Below are 19,889 nucleotides of genomic sequence, written 5' to 3' on the forward strand. Positions count from 1 at the left end.
GAAACACGGGCCCACAAGCTCCGTTCGGAGCTTGATAAATGGGCCCCAAAGTGTTTGTTTTTTTCACTCAATAGGCTGCTGACCAAATCACCCAAATGCTATGGTAAAAATACATAAACCAAAACATGGTATGTAAATCTCGCAAGATACCAACACTTACTAAGTAAATAGACATTTGCAGATCATCTGATTTGGCTAGGATTGGAAAAGAAGAGAACTGGGAGGAAGAAGTAGAGATTACTAAACCACCCTAGCTCTTGACCCCCCCAGTTCAGAGTGGCAGATAGACAGTCCTGTGTCTGAGTTCTATTCTAGGCCAGATAAAGGGAAGAGAACAGGAAATATATAGCTCCCGAAAATTAGTAGCGCTACAGCTGCCTCCTGTTTCAGGTTCAGGCTATTGTTACCCTTCTTGAATAACATACGTGCTGTGCCAATAACCTCTTTGCTATCAGGTGTTTTCTCTAACATTATTTTGAAAATGCTGTGTTTGGTTAAAGAAACATAATATGTCCTGTCAATCACTAAACTTTTCAATGTAAATAACATCAAGTAATCAGAACAGCTCAGCAGACAAGAGGTATATATTCTCAGTACATCCTACATTGGTTAAAGATGTATTTAAAGACTCCTGCAAGTAAAATTTTAAATGTATGCAGCTCCATTCCACATTATTCTCAAAACATTTTTGAGAGAAAAAAAAACATTCATGCATTCATGCTTGCTCTAAGTACCATCCGAGTACCATGTGATGTCATGTACTGCAAGCATGCAAGTGTTGGATGTGGACACATGCAGCTAACCTATCACATTTTCTCCTTTGTAAAATATATTTATTTGGGTTTCCATTTTAGATATTTATGTCCAATACTCTCAGCTCTGAAAATTTCTGGATGGGGCTAAATGACATAGCCTCTGAATCTAACTTCATGTGGGTGGATGGAAGCCCTTTGGATTCAAGTATACAGTAAGGAAACATCTTAAATCTCTTGTGAATCTGGATATTTATGCTAGCATTATAATACCTTTTCCAATAATGTATATCTTTTGAGATATATGGTAGAAATGAATCTCTTAAAATGTGTATAAGTTAAAACATATGTCTAACACAGGGGAGCGTATCAGCTGTTTATTTGCTCTAAATATGGGCTAGATTATGAGTTGCGCAAGCGATATCGAGTTTATCATGGCTGTTTTCACATGTTGGAAGTGGCGTGCGTATTACAAGTTGAAAGTGAATGTGTTCGCTTGAGCTTAATTGAATTTAACACGTGTCGAGTTAGCGCAGACCTCAGAGCTCTGGTTACCTGTAACACTCGAATAAAAATTATCACAAAAAACATTACAAATACATTTAAACATACAATTAAACTCATAATAACACTATCTAATAAAAAATGTTTTATTTCTTCTTTCATGTGATTTGGGGTATGGGTAAGATATTTAGGGCCAGATTAAGAGTAGAGCGCTAACAGTTACCTGCAAGCGATAAGGGGTTTATCTCATGTGTTTGCATGCGTCGGGTTTTTCACTCGTATTATAAGTTGAAAGTAAATGAGATCCCATGAGCGCAATTGAAGTTAAGGGCTCAAAGATATGATGTCTCGGGGGGCGGAGCCGACCAGCAACTAAGATGGCCATGTGAGACAGAAGCTCCGTGAGAATAACAGCCATTTAAGTGGACTTTGTGACCTTAACCCTCTTATTGAAACCGTCATAGAAGGAAGGCAGAAAGCTGGTGCCATGCAGTCAGGGTGAAAAATGGATAATTGACGCAACATACCGGAGATATCATCAAGGAGCCGTGCACAGAAACAAAGTGCGCTGTACCTTCTACACACAGCATCGGGTGAGAGATATAAAGCGGAGCACTGAGACAACCGATACAATCACTACCATCAGCTCTCTACATGCTGATGGTTGACCTCTCCCCAGCGCACAGATGATCTGGTAGATGACCCGATCAAAAAGGTATGGGGTAACAAGATATTGTAAAAGATAGAAAAAAAGGTGCGAAAAGACGCCATAATGAATAACTAAGGGCTATCGATTAAATCATTTCATAATCCAGTCCTCTCTGAGCATACCATTATGCACCGCATCAAATACAGATCATGCCCTAAATATACTTATGCATAGAACTTTGGGACACTGAGAACTGTATCACTGATACATTATTGAAATGTGCACAATATAATGTTTAGTATGCGCAGTGGATAATTACACAACGTATAGCAGGCCTCAGTACAGATAGGATAGAAGACAGTTATAGTATACTTGTATAGGGCATTGAGACCCGTTCCCAAAGATAAAGCCCCACCACGTGATATAATTATTAAATTCTATAGCTTTAGAGATAAAGAAATTATTCTAATATTGACCAGAAAAAAACCATCCAATCTCATTTGAAGACAACTCTATTCTGTTTTTTGCAGATCTCAGCCCTGTTACTCTAACTAAAAGGAAAGAAGCGATATATCTCACATCTCATCTCCGTGACTTGGGGATCCAAAATAGTTGGGGTTTCCCCTTCTGCTTGAGAGTGATTAAAGGGGGCGTCACAGCCATATACAAATCCCAGGTGGACATTGATCAATTTTGTTCCCAACTGGACATACCTACACCTTCATTTCCAAAACTGAAAGATGGATTGGACAATAATGGAAACCCCCTGGAAGACCCACCAAGATTATCGAGCTTTGGATGGAATAAGGTGGCTAAGAAGAGGAAGTCCAAGAATCAAGCCTCAAGACCAATACACTCCCCAAAAGAGACTGAGCCTCCATGAGAAATACATTGTTTTAATTTGAGGTTATGGTATTGTAATGTATATCTGCAATGACTTATATGTTTTTCCACCTTACCTATCTGTGTCCCTACGTATGATAATAGGACACCACCCTTGCCTAAGCTAAAATGATTTACACCCCATTCAGTTTAGCACATATAAAAGCACTATGACTAAATATTATCAGTCACAAACTCTGACTCAATACCTATGAGCCAGATCCATAGGTTGTTATGCCACACTACGGTGTGACATGTACCCCTCCCCTGTAGTTAAGTATGCAGCCCCCATGAGAGGGGAATTATTGTTTACACATTTAATATATATTATGTTTATGTATGTTAACGTTAATGTTGTTGTTTTTAATATCGCTTTTATGTTATTTTCAGCAGATTCTATGAATGCCTTTTTCCCTTCCTCCTTCTGTCTTTCCTCACCTCTCCATCACTAGACGGGATCGAGAAGTACACATATGAACACACTATTTGTGGATGTTTACTAACACTATGGGTAAGATCTTACACTCTCTCCAGCAGCTATGAATAATAACCAGATTAAAATTATCACCGAGAACACCTACTAAGAGGTCTGTAGCCTTGTCGAGTTTCAAAAAAATGTCAAGGGACATATTCTTTGTCCAAGAAACACACTTTCCACAAGCTTCTGAACCCCGCTTCCATAACAGAGAATTCCCAGTGGGATATTTTGCCTCCCACATAAAAAAGAAAAATGGATTAGGAATATTATTTAGTAAAAAAATCCCTTTCCAATTACACCAGAAAATAGGAGATGCAGAGGGCAGATGGATTATATTAGTGGGCAAATTATATCATAGGTACATTACATTAGTCAATGTATATGCTCCAAACAAGAATCAATCTAAATTCTTCCAGAAGCTTACTAACATAGTTTTGGGTATCCAAAAAGGTGTGTTGATATTGGCTGGCGACTATAATGTAACATTAGAGCCAGAAATGAATTGTTCAACTGGACGTGGTTCCAGCATCTATCCACAAAATTTGCTTAAACCTCATGGCTTGCGACGGACTGACTTCCGGTGGGCGGCAACGTTGGAAGGGCGCGAATCCAGTGCTCGGTCCAAGGAGTTCCAGCTGCTAGTCTAAGGCCCTAGTCCCAAAATAGAGCCGGGCAGGAGTGCCTTACAACGCCCGATAGAAGTTACATCCAGCTCGGGTGTCAGCATCGTATGCTGGTAAAGGCGCGTGACGGAGAGTAAACAACTATACCACACCGAGGCCAGTCAAGCATCTACAGCTCCATGGCAGGAGCAGCACCCTCTTAAAGCTGCTGATCGGTTGTAGCTGAAACACGATGAGGAACCCAGCGCATAGAAGCCGACCCTCCAGATAAGTTCTTTTATGTCCCGTGGCAGGGTGAACCAGCCCTGACTAGGTGAAACTTATATCACTGTGACTATATACACAGCAAAAGAAGTGTGGTTGTCTGGAGGCAGGACATTTGTGTTCCAAAAGGCTGCTTATTGTGTGGATGCAAATAAAGGAAAGAGCACAAAACGCTATTTAAAAATTGGCTATATAAATGCTATTTTAGTCAGCATGAAGGGATTTAACCAGGGGGAAAGATATAAAACAGTATAGCTTATTTAAGGACATAAGTCTGGAGACAGAAAATAATCTATAAGGGTGAATATTACAAAGATAATGAGACTGAGTCATCTGTGTTGATAATTAATATGAATACCGATATCCTGTTTTATCCCCCTGGGGACCCTATTCTGTGAAGCAGAAAGAGACTTGTTGGCCCCTCTCCTGGGATATTTAAACTGTATAGCTTTAAGTCTGGTGTGCTTGATAATATATAGATGTGTCAGGAACTACGAGTGATTGTCAGAAAAAGCTTTCCTGATTACTGGTAACCAGATGAGGATCTCTGCCAAGCAGTAGATGGTCAGGTTGTTTCCTTCTTTCAAGAAAATATAACATTACAACAGCAGAGTGGGGAGAAGTGGTATAGGGGAGTCTGCCAGAGTGTTCGGTAGTGAAGTCTGGGAGTAAGGTTTTGAATATATAACAACAGCCCAGTGAAGACACTGACACTCCAAAGAGACATATCTAAGAGACAAAATTAGATGCCCGTCCCCTGCCTCTGTTCTTCTTTATAAAAGCAGCAAAAGTGCCAATGTGGAAATAATCTAAGGAGAAAGACTTGGTATACAGGGACACTCTATATCCTTTTTACTAAGCCCCAGTGAAGTAGCATATAGTTAATTTTCAGAGGACTCCCTTGTTGCATATACAAGCAGATTTGATATATCTGAGTGTTGTTGTAATTAGACATCTATGATGTCATAACAGTTTTTTCTTTTTCAATATATTGCTAAAGGACATTCAAGATATAGATTATTCCTAATTAGGGTGTCAAGCCTTCCAGTCTGGGATTGTACAATAGTGGGATAAGATCCATAGAGTATGGGATAACCCAGTGAAGAAGCTGACACTAGGCATAAAGTGAATTTTGAGAATTTTTAAACCTTTAAATTTAATATAAGCATATGATGTGCTAAAGTTGTTATATATCTGTGGAAAGAAATGCTGTGCTTAAATGCAAAAGTTATTATCCAATATTAGAAAGGTGGAGGGCAACATCAGAAATAAGTGAGCAAATTATATTAAATTAGACTGAGATTGAGCGTGGTGAGAGTATCAAAAAGTTCAAGATGCAGTTCAGATTGCAGCTCAGATGGCCCTGATAAATTTAAAAGTAGAAAAAAAGAAAAAAAAAAGCTTGGTCTCACCAGTTGCAGCATGGCTTTTATATAACAGCAGTACTATGCAGATTCTGATGGTTTTACCTGTAGACAGAAACTTGGTATAATAAAAGGTAAAATATAAAGGAGTATACTGATATACTACTCTGAATGTACCCAATCCTGACTGATCTCGGAAGTTAAACCGGGTCTAAGAGTAGGGGCTTTTATTTTTTCTTTCTCTCTTATTAAATCTTTTTTTTTTTTTTTTTTTTTTTAACACGGTTTTTTTTTTACATTTTTTTTTTTTTTTTTACACCTAGCCGAATCTGAGTACATCTCAGTCTTACTCTTTGTTCCCCACATAGTATATTAGCACTATCACTGTGTTCACACCGTGGTTGGGTTTTTTTTTTCTTTTTTGTTTTTTTTTGTCACAATATATGCCATTTACACCACACCCAATCCTTCTATATACACTTCACTTAACCCAAACACAATTTGGTCTTACTCAAGCTAACCACAGCTCTGTCTCCCAATAAGAAAGAGAAAACACACCTATTATACTAATGGAAAAATGTGTCCATAATTTAAAAGATAAATCACCAGCAACAATGGCTGCTAAAAATAGAGAGAGAAACAGGAATAAAAATCAAATTGAACAAGTTCAAGAGATTACTGATAATATAAGTCCCTCACAAGCTAATATAGATACACAAATACTGATAACCCAAATTTCTACCCTGCTAATGCCACAATTCGATAAAATAAGATTGGACCTATCAGTAGTGACAAACGAGTTAAAGCAATTCAACATAAGAGTAAGAGAGGCTGAAAGTCGCATTTCTGATCTAGAGGATCAGATGAACGCTAAAAGTAATATAATTGATATACTCAATGACAAAATTATAAAACTACAAGATAGAGCTGATATGGCAGAAGATAGAGCAAGAAGGAATAATCTAAGATTTATTGGTATATCTGAAAAATATGCAAAACAAGACCTAGAGTCACTAATTACTAAAGAAATACCAACACGCCTAGGCATTTCAAGAGAAGGTCCTGAAATAATAGCTGAGCGAGTACATAGAATTGGCTTCAACAGACAGAATTCTACAGATGAGTCACCAAATAGGTCTTCACCGAGACCAGTTATAGCAAAATTTTTGAATTACAAGGACAAAATAGAAATTTTGAGATATTATAAAAAGCTCTCTGAACCATTGTTAGTGGAAGACAGAAAAATACTAATATTTCAGGACTTTTCTATTGAAACGTCAAACAAAAGGAAAATAATGTCACAATTATGCTCTCAATTTATTCAGGCAGGATTACAGGCTTTTGTGGTATACCCGGCTATACTCAAGATAATAGGAAAAGAAGGGCAAAAATCTTTTCAGGATAGTGAAGAAGCTAGACAATATCTAAAGAAAGAGCGTAGTAATGAATAAATTGCTTGAAGAGGGTGTGAAGGTTTTTTTAATTATCCAGGGTTTTTTCTTTCTTTTTTCTTTTTTTTCTCCAATCAGCCCTCTCCTACAGGAAAAGGAGGTATATAATATATTTGGTATGCAGAGGAGATTATCTCTTCTTTTTATTCGAAGATCAAGTTAGTAATTTTAGAATTTCAACATGGCTAATAGTCTAAAAAATATAATACACTTGACGTCATGGAATGTTGGAGGAATACTTTCTCCAATTAAAAGAAAGACAATTCTTAAACATTTAAAAAAATTAAAATCAGGTATTGCTTTTCTCCAAGAAGTCAGATTATCCTCATCAGAATTAGTCAAATTAAAACAACAAATTAAAGAAATTGTGGCTACACCTTGTACTGAAAGAAGAAAGGGAGTGGCCATTTTATTAAATAAAAATCTTGATTATAATATATTGGAAGTTAAAATAGATGAAAACGCACAATATCTGATTCTCAAAATTGAGATAAAAAAAAAGATATTCACATTATGTAATATTTATGGACCCAATGTGCTGGAGGTGGAGTGTTGGGGTAGGTTACAGGCCCTTTTGTTGAATTATGTTGATGACAATTTAATAATCGCTGGGGATTTTAATTTGACGCCTAGATTCCCAATAGATAGGAAAAGTACAAAGGGAAGGGAGAAAGATTACAGAATTGTGAAAGAAATGAAAATTTTAAATACATTTAAAAAAACGCTTAAAGTATCTGATATTTGGAGGATTCAATATCTGGATTATAACAAATACACATGTCTATCCAAATCAACAGCATCCTTATCTAGGATTGATTATTTCTTAGTTGCAGAGATTTTGTTAAAAGAAAATCTCAAAGCTGACATTAAGGAATTTACAGTATCAGACCATGCACCTATAACATTAGAAATTCATATGGATAAGTTTAATATAAAAACTGTTAAGAAGAACTCTTTCTACTTTCCTAAATACAAGTTAAAGAATGCCTCCGTTTTAGCAATATTGAAAGAAAAATTGAATATTTTTTTAAATTTGAATAAAGAGTATGAAAATCGCATAGAAACTCTATGGGAAACAGCAAAAGCGGTTTTAAGGGGTGAGATAGTTAGTTATATGGCATTATTTAAAAAAAAAAGAGAAAAAGGAGGGAAGAACAGCTAGCTAATCAATTAACAAATATGTATAATAGGTATCTTGAAATCGCCTCTAAAAACAACTGGTCTACATATATACAGGCGAAACAAGAAAGGGATACATTTTTTCTTCAAGAGACGGTGAGAGAAGAACTGAAATATAAGGCAAAGTATCTAAAGTTTGGGAATAAAACAGGTGGTTATTTAGCAAAAATAGCGAAGTTGGAGAAAAAAACGAATGTTATACATTCTATAAAAGTAGGAGATAAGCACATACACGACCCGGTAGAAATTAATGAGGTTTTTTATCATCTGTTTCAAGAATTTTATAGTACATGTGAGATAGATAGATCTAATAAGGAGTTTTTTTGGAATTTTATAGACACACCTAGATTAACACTAGAAGAAATGGAATATATTAACCAACCAATCTCAGAAGAGGAAGTGGAGGCCACTATTGATAAGATTAAATTAAATAAAGCCCCAGGGCCAGATTTTTTTACCAGCCGAGTTCTACAAAATATTAAATAAAGAAATTGTACCATGTCTGACAAAGCTATTTAACTATTATTATATAGAGAATGGAGTGATGTCAAGAAACTTCTCCAAAGCAGTTACAATTATGGTATATAAGAAAGGACGGGATCCCGAAAAGCCAGAGTCATATAGACCCATCTCCCTGTTAAACACAGATTATAACATTTTAGCATCCATAGTAGCTGAAAGATTAAAAAAAATTAAGTAAAATTATTCATCCCAACCAGGTGGGTTTTATGAACGGTCGAAGCTCAGTTGTAAATATACTTAAAGCATGTATTATCATTGAATGTTTCAGGAATCAACCTGAGAGACTTAATAATTTAAATCAAGATGCTACACTTATAACAATAGATGCTGAAAAAGCATTTGATGCTGTGCAATGGGATCATTTATTTACTTCTCTAACCAAGTTTGGCTTTTCGGGATCTTTCCTGAACTATATAAAAACAATTTATAGAAATCCTCTATCTCTGATCTCAGTAAATGGAATAGAATCCCTAGAAATAAGATTGGAAAGAGGAACTAGGCAGGGGTGTCCACTCTCACCCCTTTTGTTTAATCTATCCATTGAGCCGCTAGCCATTAAAATACGACAAGATCTACAAGGGGTCAGATGCAAAGGTATTGAGGAGAAAATATTACTCTATGCAGATGATGTATTAATATTTCTAAGGAACACTAAGCAGAATATTCCTAGATTAATGGAAATTATAGAAAGATATAGCTCATTTTCGGGTTATAGAGTTAATATTAACAAAACAGAATTATTATGGCTAGATAGGAAAGGGGATTCTATTGGGGAAAGCCCATTCAAAGTTGTAGAACAAATAATGTATTTGGGTATTATCCTAAATAAGAATCCAAATCTTTGGTATGACATGAATTTTAAACCAATTTTGCAAAAGATATATGATCAATTTAATGTCTGGAAACATTTACCGATGGCTCTATCAGGGAAAATTGGTCTAATAAAGATGATTGCATTCCCAAAAATTTTATATAAATTGCAGAATCTTCCTCTTCTCATAAAGAAAGTAGATATTAAAATTTTTAACAAAAAGATGATAGAATTTCTATGGGGTAAAAAAAGGAGAAGATTATCTCTTAAAATATTGTCTCACCCGAGAGAATGTGGAGGACTCGCACTCCCAGATTTAGGAAATTATAATATAGCGTGTTTGACTAAAATAGCAGCTGAATGGCTGACGGACGTTGAATATTATACAGCTAAAATCCTAGAAGAGGAAATAGTGAAACCATTCTCGCTATCAGCATTACTGCATACACAAAGAAAAGATATACCAAAGGAAATTAAAAATTTTAGATCAGTCATGGGCATTATTAAAGCTTGGCAACAATATTGCAAAAATCTTAAAGTAGAATATGCAGTATCTAATCAATTAACAATAGTAGGATACCCCCCATTTCCTGAAGCACTTAAATCAGCTGTGTTCCATAGATGGAAAAGGAAGGGACTGATATATATTAATCAAATTATTAATTTTGATTTGGACATACCACAAATTAAAACTTTTGAAACAGTAAGACGGGAACACGATCTACTTAACAAAGATTTTTATGCCTATCTTCAATTAAGGAATCTTGCTAATAAATTGCTATTAATCCAGAAGAAAGAGTGGAGCTGGCCTGTAATTATGGCCAAGCTTGAACTATGTAAGATGGGAGTTCATTCCATTAAAAAATGGTATAAGGATTTAACACTTCAAGAGGGATTATTAAATCTGCAACTGATAGTTAAAAAATGGCATATGAAAGGGCTGACGGAATGTAGCGAGGAAACTATTCAGAATAGTATCAATAGAATAAATAAGATATTTATATCTACCAATTATAGAGAAGCACATATCAATATACTAAACCAAACATATTTGACACCTTCAGTAATGTCTAGATGGAATAGTAAAGTGAAAGATAAATGTGTTAAATGTGGCAGTAGAAATGCCGATATCCTTCACTATTTTTGGGATTGTACAATAGTCAGACAATATTGGAACAAAATAAGTTTCTGGCTTGCCAGAATACTTAAAAAAGAGAGAATTGTATATCGCGAGTTAGTATTCTTTCTACTACCATTGGAGGAGAGAGATAAAGATAAGATATTTATTGAAATGGTAATTGGAGTAGCCAGGTTCCTTCTGTTAAAAACTTGGATTTCGAAAAAAAACTCCATCTATAACTGAATTTAATAAGCAGATATTTCAAAAAATGATGATGGAGCAATGTTTGATAGATCAAGTCAAAGATAAAGAAGTCCATAGATTTTTTAGAAAATGGGAAACTTTTATTCTCCCAAACAATAGAAGTACAAAAGAAAATTATATATCCCCTTAGATCTACGGAATATATCTTAAATGCCATATTGAGAAACGAACTACCACTGATTTATTAAGTCTTTATGTGTTCTAAATTTTTGGAAGAGGAGAAGGTGGAATAAGTCTGTCCTAATAACTAAATATTGCCGATTGAGTGGAGGGCTAAGACTGATATAGTCTAGCTAAGGCTTAATTAACTGGTTGTTATACCTAGAAGGCAAGACAGATTGCTGAGGCTTGTTGGGGCAGGGTTGATTGGGAATCCTTTAATTAATTTAAATACATTTATGTAATTATTATTCGTTAATTAAAAAAAAATTTCCTCCTCTCTTTTTCTTTTTTTCTTTCTTCTCTTTTTCTGGTTTTGCTGTATAGTAAGGAAAGGTATCCATATGGGGGTGTCAGAGAATTACTTCTAAATGATATATTATGCTAGAAGGAGGATTAATTCCTGTTTGCATGATATGTTTTGTTGAATGGGGATATATTTATTGGATAAGTTGGCTGAAACTAAGCGGTGTCCAAACTTTGCTGGGGAGTGTTATTATTATTTTTTTTTTTTTTTTTTTTTTCTATGATGATTTTTATTCTGTATTACTCCCCCAAATATGTTATCTGCTTATGTACACCCATCTTGCTTTCTGTACCCCAAATGGACCAGAAATATGAAAATAAATATTTAAAAAAAATAAAAAATTTGCTCAAACCTTAGAAGAATGTCATTAATTGATGTATGGAGAACAAAGCACCCTACACAAAAAAAAATTATGTTTTTTTTCCCACCCACATAGCAACTACTCTCGTATTGATTACGTCTTTATAGACCAACTTACGTATAGCTTAGTGGCAGATGCAGATATAGAACCCATTAGCTGGTCAGATCATGCTGCGGTAAATGTTGAATTAAAATGGCTAGAGAATGTCCGCACACCCTTTGTATGGAGACTGGATGAGACTCTCCTTAAAAACCCTTAGTTTTAGACAAACTCACAACCACATTTCATGAATATTTCAGTTTTAACCTACCTCAACAGTCCTCCTATACAAATATATGGGAAGCACATAAAGCGGTGATGAGGGGGAGCTTATTAAGCAAAAAGCCATACTTCAGAAACAATATAGGAGCGCATATGCGAAAGCAATAATTAACCTACAGTCCATTGAAACCTTACACAAACAGAATCCAAGTGATCATAACCTTAGTAAACAACTACAATTGGCTAGGAGCAACCTTAGTCACATACTATATAAAGAAGCACAAGATAAGGCATTTTACCTCAAAAAGCTATACTATGCTGAGTCGAACAGGGCCAGAACCTTCTTAGCGAGGTTATTACGCATAAAACAGACTAACACATATATACATAAACTACGTAATCTCAATGGGGAATACGTACAAGACTCAGTCACTATAGTCAATAAATTTAAATCATATTATCAAAGTTTATATAACCTTCCACCCCCAGCTTTTTCTGATAAACCAGAAGCATACACAACCTTTCCTAAACGAGGAAGACCTCCCCACAATACCACTAGCTATTGTAAAAGAGCTAGAGAACCCTATTATGCAACAGGAAGTAGTGGCAGAAATTAATAGTTTACCATCCCATAAGAGCCTAGGGCCCAACAGGTTTTCCAATGCCTATTATAAACAGTTTAAACATATACTTGCACCACATCTCACCTCCTTATTCCAAGCAATAGATAATAATGTAAGGTGGCCTCCCCAAATTTTAGAAGCTCATATATCGGTCTTATAGAAACCAGGAAAGGATACTACAATGGTAGAGAATTATAGACCCATTTCCCTACTCAATTCAGACATTAAAATCTATACGAAAATATTAGCTAAAAGAATAAATTCAGTACTGCTGAGGTTGATTCATGTAGACCAATCAGGTTTTGTCCGGGGTCAAGAGGCCAGGGACAACACCATACGAACATTACATCTTGTTGAACATGCACATGGGACTGGGGAGCCCACGGTCTTAATCTCGACTGATGCTGAAAAGGAGTTTGATCGCCTGGACTGGGGGTTCCTCAGGGCCTGTCTGGTCAGGTTTTGCTTTGGTAACAAGATGTTTGAGAGAATCTTTAGCGTATATCATAGCCCTTCGGCTAGGGTCAAAGTGAATGGCAATCTATCCGATAGCTCTCTCAGATCCATAATGGAACGAGGCAAGAGTGCCCATTATCCCCACTTTTTTAGCGTTATCAATGGAAGCTCTTGCAGCACATATCCGGGTAAATAGGGAAATCCACAGTATCAAAATAGGCCCCAATGAATATAAACTTACATTATATGCCAACAATGTTCTGATTTCTATGACATCCCCAGACACATCACTCCCTCAGTTGATGTTGGAATTCAAAAAATTTGGTGAACTCTCAAATTTTCAAATAAACCCACAAAAATCAGACACCTAGATTATGAGTTTTACGTTAGAGGCTATGCGGTGCTAACGAGCAGTTTTGTCTCACCGCTCACTTACATGCAGATCTGGTATTACGGGTTTTTACAAACCTGTCGTTAAAAGGCAAGAAGTGAGCGTTGAGCAAAATTTTGCTCATTACCGCACTCCAATACCAGTGCTGCTTAAGTCAGCGGTGAGCTGGTCGTACGTGCTCGTGCACGATTTCCCCATAGGAATCAACGGGGAGAGCCGGCTGAGAAAAAGTCTAACACCTGCAAAAAAGCAGCGTAAAACTCAGTAACGCAGTCCCATTGATTCCTTTAGGGAAATAAAAGTTATGTCTACACCTAACACCCTAACATGAACCCTGAGTCTAAACACCCCTAATCTTACACTTATTAAGCCCTAATCTGCTGCCCCCAACATCGCCGACACCTACGTTATTTTTATTAACCCCTAATCTGCCGCCCCAATGTCGCTGCAACCTACCTACACTTTTTAACCCCTAGTCTGCCGTCCCCAACGTCACTGCCACTATATTAAAGTTATTAACCCCTAATCCTAACTCTAACCCTAAACCTAACACCCCTTAACTTAAATATAATTTAAATAAATCTAAATAGGGGAAACTTCCGGGCGGTGGCCATGACGGGTCGCAGTTTTGTGTGCTGCTCCAGCCTTGAGAGATTTGGCTTGCTAAAACAGTGGAAAAAGTTGTCATCTGGCAAAAAACTAAACTTACTGTAATTAAGCTAATTATCCTCTGTCTGATGATCCTAACTTCGTTAAGATAGCTGCCAGCACCAGAGCACCGGAGCATTCATTGAGGTTGCGGCCTCCAGCAAAAACCCCCGGCAGAGACCCCTCAGGGCTCTGTCGTTACACAACGCCGTGGTTGCATTGCAATAACCTGCCAATTTGGAGATTTTCCTAAAATACTACAATCCTTTTCGAATCTAACAACCTTTGGGGGAAGATTCCTAAGGCGTCACAATGGAGGACTTCTACATCACTATGCAAGCCCTCCTGAAAGAATTTGAGGGGATGATGGCCGATAGATTCAATAAATTTTCTAAGCTTGCCCAATTTACAGATAAATGCATACCCGCATACCCAATAGACAGGGCTGGAGAAGCGACGCAGGTTGAACTCACAGATCAGCAGCAGCACTTGTTGGGCAAACTTCCTGATCGTGACCGGGACATACACCTCTCACTCTGCGCTGATCTGGGGTGGTTTAGCTGGCCCCCAGGAGCGAGGCATGAACCAAGTAGAGGAACGACTGTGGACCCGTGCTGCTAAACATGTGCCTTTTATGCCTTCAGTGCCTGCACTTACCTCTGGGCAAGGGGGATTGCCATTGAGACCTCCTAACAATCTAGCCCAAGGGATGCAGTGGCGATCAGTCACGCTTAGCGGAGTGGGACCTTCTGGGCTGCAGCTGCTTCCTATTCCCAAACAACAAAGATCTAAGCCCAGATGCGACATAGCTTCAGAAGCGTATCATCCATACCCTGAAACGCAACTGGTCAGACCCTGGGACACACGGTCACAGATCGGAATGCCATCCCAGTCGGCTGCAGCACAGGGAGGCCCCTACTTACCACAGATAAGGAAGCCATTGCTGCTGGCGGTCTTGATTTCCTCTGGTTGCCATATTAAAGTTGGAGTAGGATGAGCTAGACCTCAGACTTTAAAACTGCTGTGTGAGGTACACAGTTGATGCATTCTATTGAATGCTACCATCTTCATTGAAGGCAGGCTAATCGTTAGTGTTGCCCACGCTGTAGTCTCCATTATCTGTTGTCACCAGTCACCACAGGCTGATATAGGCTGACATTATGGACGTGATCTCTGGAGGGGTAGGGTGAAATGCTGGAGTTCTGCTGCCAGTCTAACCTCTTAATGCGGTTAAAGGTTTGGGAGATGGGTCCATTTTAGAAACGGACATTGAGAAGAAGTTTATTTTGGGGGGTGTTTATATATTGGTCTGCCAAGGTTGTGTGTTTTATATATATATATATATATATATATATATATTTTATATATATATATATATATATATATATATATATATATTACTTTTGAGTCCTATTAGTATATACTGATACAAATTCAAGGCCCAGTTAATCCTTAGTGACCCTATATATCATGTGTATTTAAGCTATAAGCCTCTATAACTGTTCCTCCAGTCATATTACACTTGTTCAGTCCCCCCTATTCCTTTAGGATGAATATTGCTAACACACAATTTGTGGTAAAGAACGTTTATATTGTATATAACAAAGAATGCATCCACTTCCATAGGACCCCTGATTTATTTCACTACTGCCTACTTCTAGCTGCTTTATATTTTATATTTTATATACCTTCACTCCTGCATGATTTCCGCTAGAGAATTCTGTAAGATCTCTCAGGTCTGCTTAAGCAGGGGGTACATAGAAATTCTGTTATGTCTAACCAGCCCCGTACTCATCTGTCTATCCCACCAAAGTTACTTACATACAAGGCCATGCCAAACTAGCCCTGAGAACTGCTGGATATCGCCATAATTATTATGATAGGATTTCACATAGTGCTTTATTATAATCTATAATCTTATATCTGTATATGTTGGGATATCACTTATTTATGTGTAATCTTTGTTTTGCACTAGCTGTGTTACAATATTTACAGTGCGCCATATTGTTAGCCAGCTCTAAGATTTGTTTGATATCTTCGTATTAGTACAGTTTTAAACGGAGTGATTCCACCTACAGTTTTGCTACTTTTGTTTTTCTCTTATTAATGTTATAAGACTTTCAGTATGCCATATTGTTAACACCCTCTGTATTTAGTTCAGAAGTTGAGCTCAAGAGAGTTATTAAGGTGGTTCCCGGGCACTATATAATTGATTGTAAGCTAGCATAGTTCAGAGAGTGACCATTAATTTAATTTCACTCCCTCTAGATGTTTTATTATTTCTTTATCAATTCACTTCATTATTATATCAGTTACTAATTTTGTATCATTATTTTGGTCCAAAAGTGACCACTTCAGATACTAATTTTCCTCCGCTAGATCATTTAAGTCTTGTGTAGGTCCAAGAGGGATCTATTGTGACCAGTGAGGAAACTATTTAAGGAGAATATTTAAAACTGAGGTTCCAGAAGTTTACCTATTTCTGTTATTTATGAAGATTTCACGTATTAACGTTGTTTTTGTTTTATTTAAATTTTTATCTTATGTTCTGTGGTAATCTGTATATGATATTTTCTTTGTATAACCTCAATAAAAAATAAATAAATAAAAAAAATCTAAATAAATATTCCTATCATTAACTAAATTATTCCTGTTTAAAACTAAATACTTACCTATAAAATAAACCCTAAGCTAGCTACAATATAGCTAATAGTTACATTGTATCTAGCTTAGGGTTTATTTTTATTTTACAGGCAAGTTTGTATTTATTTTAACTAGGTAGAATAGTTATTAACTATTTAATAACTACCTAGCTAAAATAAATACAAAAGTACCTGTAAAATAAAACCTAACCTAAGTTACAATAACACCTAACACTACACTATAATTAAATAAATTAACTAAATTAAATACAACTAAATCAATTACATACAATTTGCTAAATTAAATTAAATTAGCTAAAGTACAACAAAAACAAACACTAAAATATAATGTAGGTGGCGGCAGTGTCTGGAGCGGCAGATTAGGGGTTAAAAAATTTTAGTATAGTGTTTGCAATGCGGGAGGGCCTTGGTTTAGGGGTTAATAGGTATGTTATGGGTGTTAGTGTTCTTTTTAGCACTTTAGTTATGAGTTTTATGCTACAGTGTTGTAGTGTAAAACTCATAACTACTGACTTTTAAATGCGTTAGGACTCTTGACGGGGTAGGGTGTACCGCTCACTTTTTGGCCTCCCAGGACAGACTCATAATACCGGTGCTATGGAAGACCCATAGTAAAAAGACTTTATGAAGTTTACGTAAGTCGTTTTGCTGTAAGGCCTTCAAGACTCGTAATACCAGCGGGGTGTAAAAAAGCAGCGTTAGGACCTCTTAATGCTGCTTTTTTACCCTAACGCACAACTCATAATCTAGCCGAGAGATTCTTAATATAAATATGGAGGGGGAACAATTTAAACATCTGAGGGAATATTGCCCATATAAACTACAGCACCTCAAGATTAGATATTTAGGCATAGAGCTGACATCCAAAACAAATCAGTTATTCCAACACAACTACCTACCTATGTTAAACAGGCTGAAAACTGATTTACACACATGGCGTGACAAACCTTTGACATGGTGGGGTAGGATTCAGGCAATCAAAATGACCACATTGCCACAAATATTGTATATACTGCAAACGATCCCTATACATCTCACTAAGTCGTTTCTAGGTAGTCTGCAAACAGAGATTAACTCATTTATATGGGGAACATTGAAGCCCCGCATAAATAAAGCTACCATGCATAGGCTATTAGGGGAGAGAGGTATTGGCGTTCTAAATATAAAAAGATATTATGATGCGGTGACACTGCAGCATGTCTTGGAGTGGCACGGTAAAATAGAAAATAAAGTATGACTCCCCCCCTTTTAAAATCTCCATCACTGGGGGCGTTGTGCTGGGTTTAACCAAATATTAGACCAACATTGGGAAAAACCTCACTGTTTTATACACATATTTTTGAAAGTTGGGTCTCACTGAGGGACGCACAACTAGGTATCTCTTCTAGAATCTCACCTCTAGGATATACAATCCAATTTACAAAGCTGACACTTAATGGTAAATGAAGAAAAAGAGATTGCGGGGGGAAGTTACTCATCCTGGTTGAAATATGCTCAATTAAAACACTTATGGCTAGATTATGAGTTTTGCGGTATGAGTGAAAAAGCAGCATTAAGGCTCTTTTTCACTACCGCTGGTATTACGAGTCTTGCAGGTTTAGGGGCACCGCACACTTTTTTGGCCTTAACACAACGTAATTACCGCTAGACATGTGCGGTTCGTTTCGGATTAATTCGGAAATTCGGTAAATTCGGTAAATTCGGAGATTCGGATCGATTCGGATTTCCGAATTAAAATACTTCCGAATCTACCGAATGAATCCGAAATAGCTGCCGTATCTCCGAATAAATCCGAATTAGCTCGTTAAGATTCGGCATTTCCCCATAGGAAACAATGGGAGTTTCGGCTGAAAAAAAACTAACACCGCAGCCCCATTGTTTCCTATGGGGAAACACTAAGTCTGCACCTAACACCCTAACATGTACCCCGAGTCTCTAAACACCCCTAATCTAACACTTATTAACCCCTAATCTGCTGCCTCCGCTATCGCTGACACCTGCATTATTTTATTAACCCCTAATCTGCCGACCGAATATCGCCGCCACCTACATTATAACTATTAACCCCTAATCTGCTGTCCCTAACACCGCCGACCCCTACATTATAGTTATTAACCCCTAATCTGCCTCCCCCAACGTCGCCGCAATCTAACTACAAGTATTAACCCCTAATCTGCCGACCCGATATCGCCGCCGCCTACATTATAACTATTAACCCCTAATCTGCTGTCCCTAACACCGCCGACCCCTACATTATAGTTATTAACCCCTAATCTGCCTCCCCCAACGTCGCCGCAATCTAACTACAAGTATTAACCCCTAATCTGCCGACCGGATATCGCCGCCGCCTACATTATAGCTATTAACCCCTAATCTGCTGTCCCTAACACCGCCGACCCCTACATTATAGTTATTAACCCCTAATCTGCCTCCCCCAACGTCGCCGCAATCTAACTATAAGTATTAACCCCTAATCTGCCGACCCGATATCGCCGCCGCCTACATTATAACTATTAACCCCTAATCTGCTGTCCCTAACACCGCCGACCCCTACATTATAGTTATTAACCCCTAATCTGCCCCCCCCAACGTTGCCGCAATCTAACTACAAGTATTAACCCCTAATCTGCCGACCGCAAATCGCCGCCACTATAATAAATGTATTAACCCCTAAACCGCCGCACTCCCGCCTCGCAAACACTATAATACATTTTATTAACCCCTAATCTGCCCTCCCTAACATCGCCGCCACCTACCTACAATTATTAACCCCTAATCTCCCGCCCCCATCGTCGCCGCTACTATAATAAGGTTATTAACCCCTAAACCTAAGTCTAACCCTAACCCTAACACCCCCTAACTTAAATATAATTTAAATAAAACGAAATAAGTTTACTATAGTTAAATAAATGAATCCTATATAAAACTAAATACTTACCTGTAAAATAAACCCTAAGATAGCTGCAATATAACTAATAGTTACTTTGTAGCTATTTTAGGATTTATTTTTATTTTACAGGCAACTTTGTATTTATTTTAACTAGGTACAATAGTTATTAAATAGTTAATAACTATTTAATAACTACCTAGCTAAAATAAATACAAATTTACCTGTAAAATAAATCCTAACCTAAGTTACACTAACACCTAACACTAC

General features: G+C 37.2%; 1 protein-coding gene across 4 annotated transcripts in view; it reads left to right on the forward strand.

Annotated features, from left to right (window-relative positions):
* The window catches only part of LOC128649668 (C-type lectin domain family 4 member E-like), a 177,880-nt gene that overhangs the window by 124,949 nt on the left and 33,042 nt on the right, over positions 1-19,889 (forward strand). For 3 of the 4 annotated variants that reach the window (XM_053703050.1, XM_053703053.1, XM_053703051.1), the window contains one exon: positions 855-967. The exons of the other annotated variant lie outside the window; for it this stretch is intronic. In XM_053703050.1, coding sequence (XP_053559025.1) covers positions 855-967 — 113 coding nt within the window. The remainder of the gene's footprint in view (positions 1-854; positions 968-19,889) is intronic. 4 annotated transcript variants of the gene reach the window in all.

Source organism: Bombina bombina, chromosome 2 (genome assembly GCF_027579735.1).
Source record: "Bombina bombina isolate aBomBom1 chromosome 2, aBomBom1.pri, whole genome shotgun sequence".
Taxonomy (NCBI): domain Eukaryota; kingdom Metazoa; phylum Chordata; class Amphibia; order Anura; family Bombinatoridae; genus Bombina; species Bombina bombina.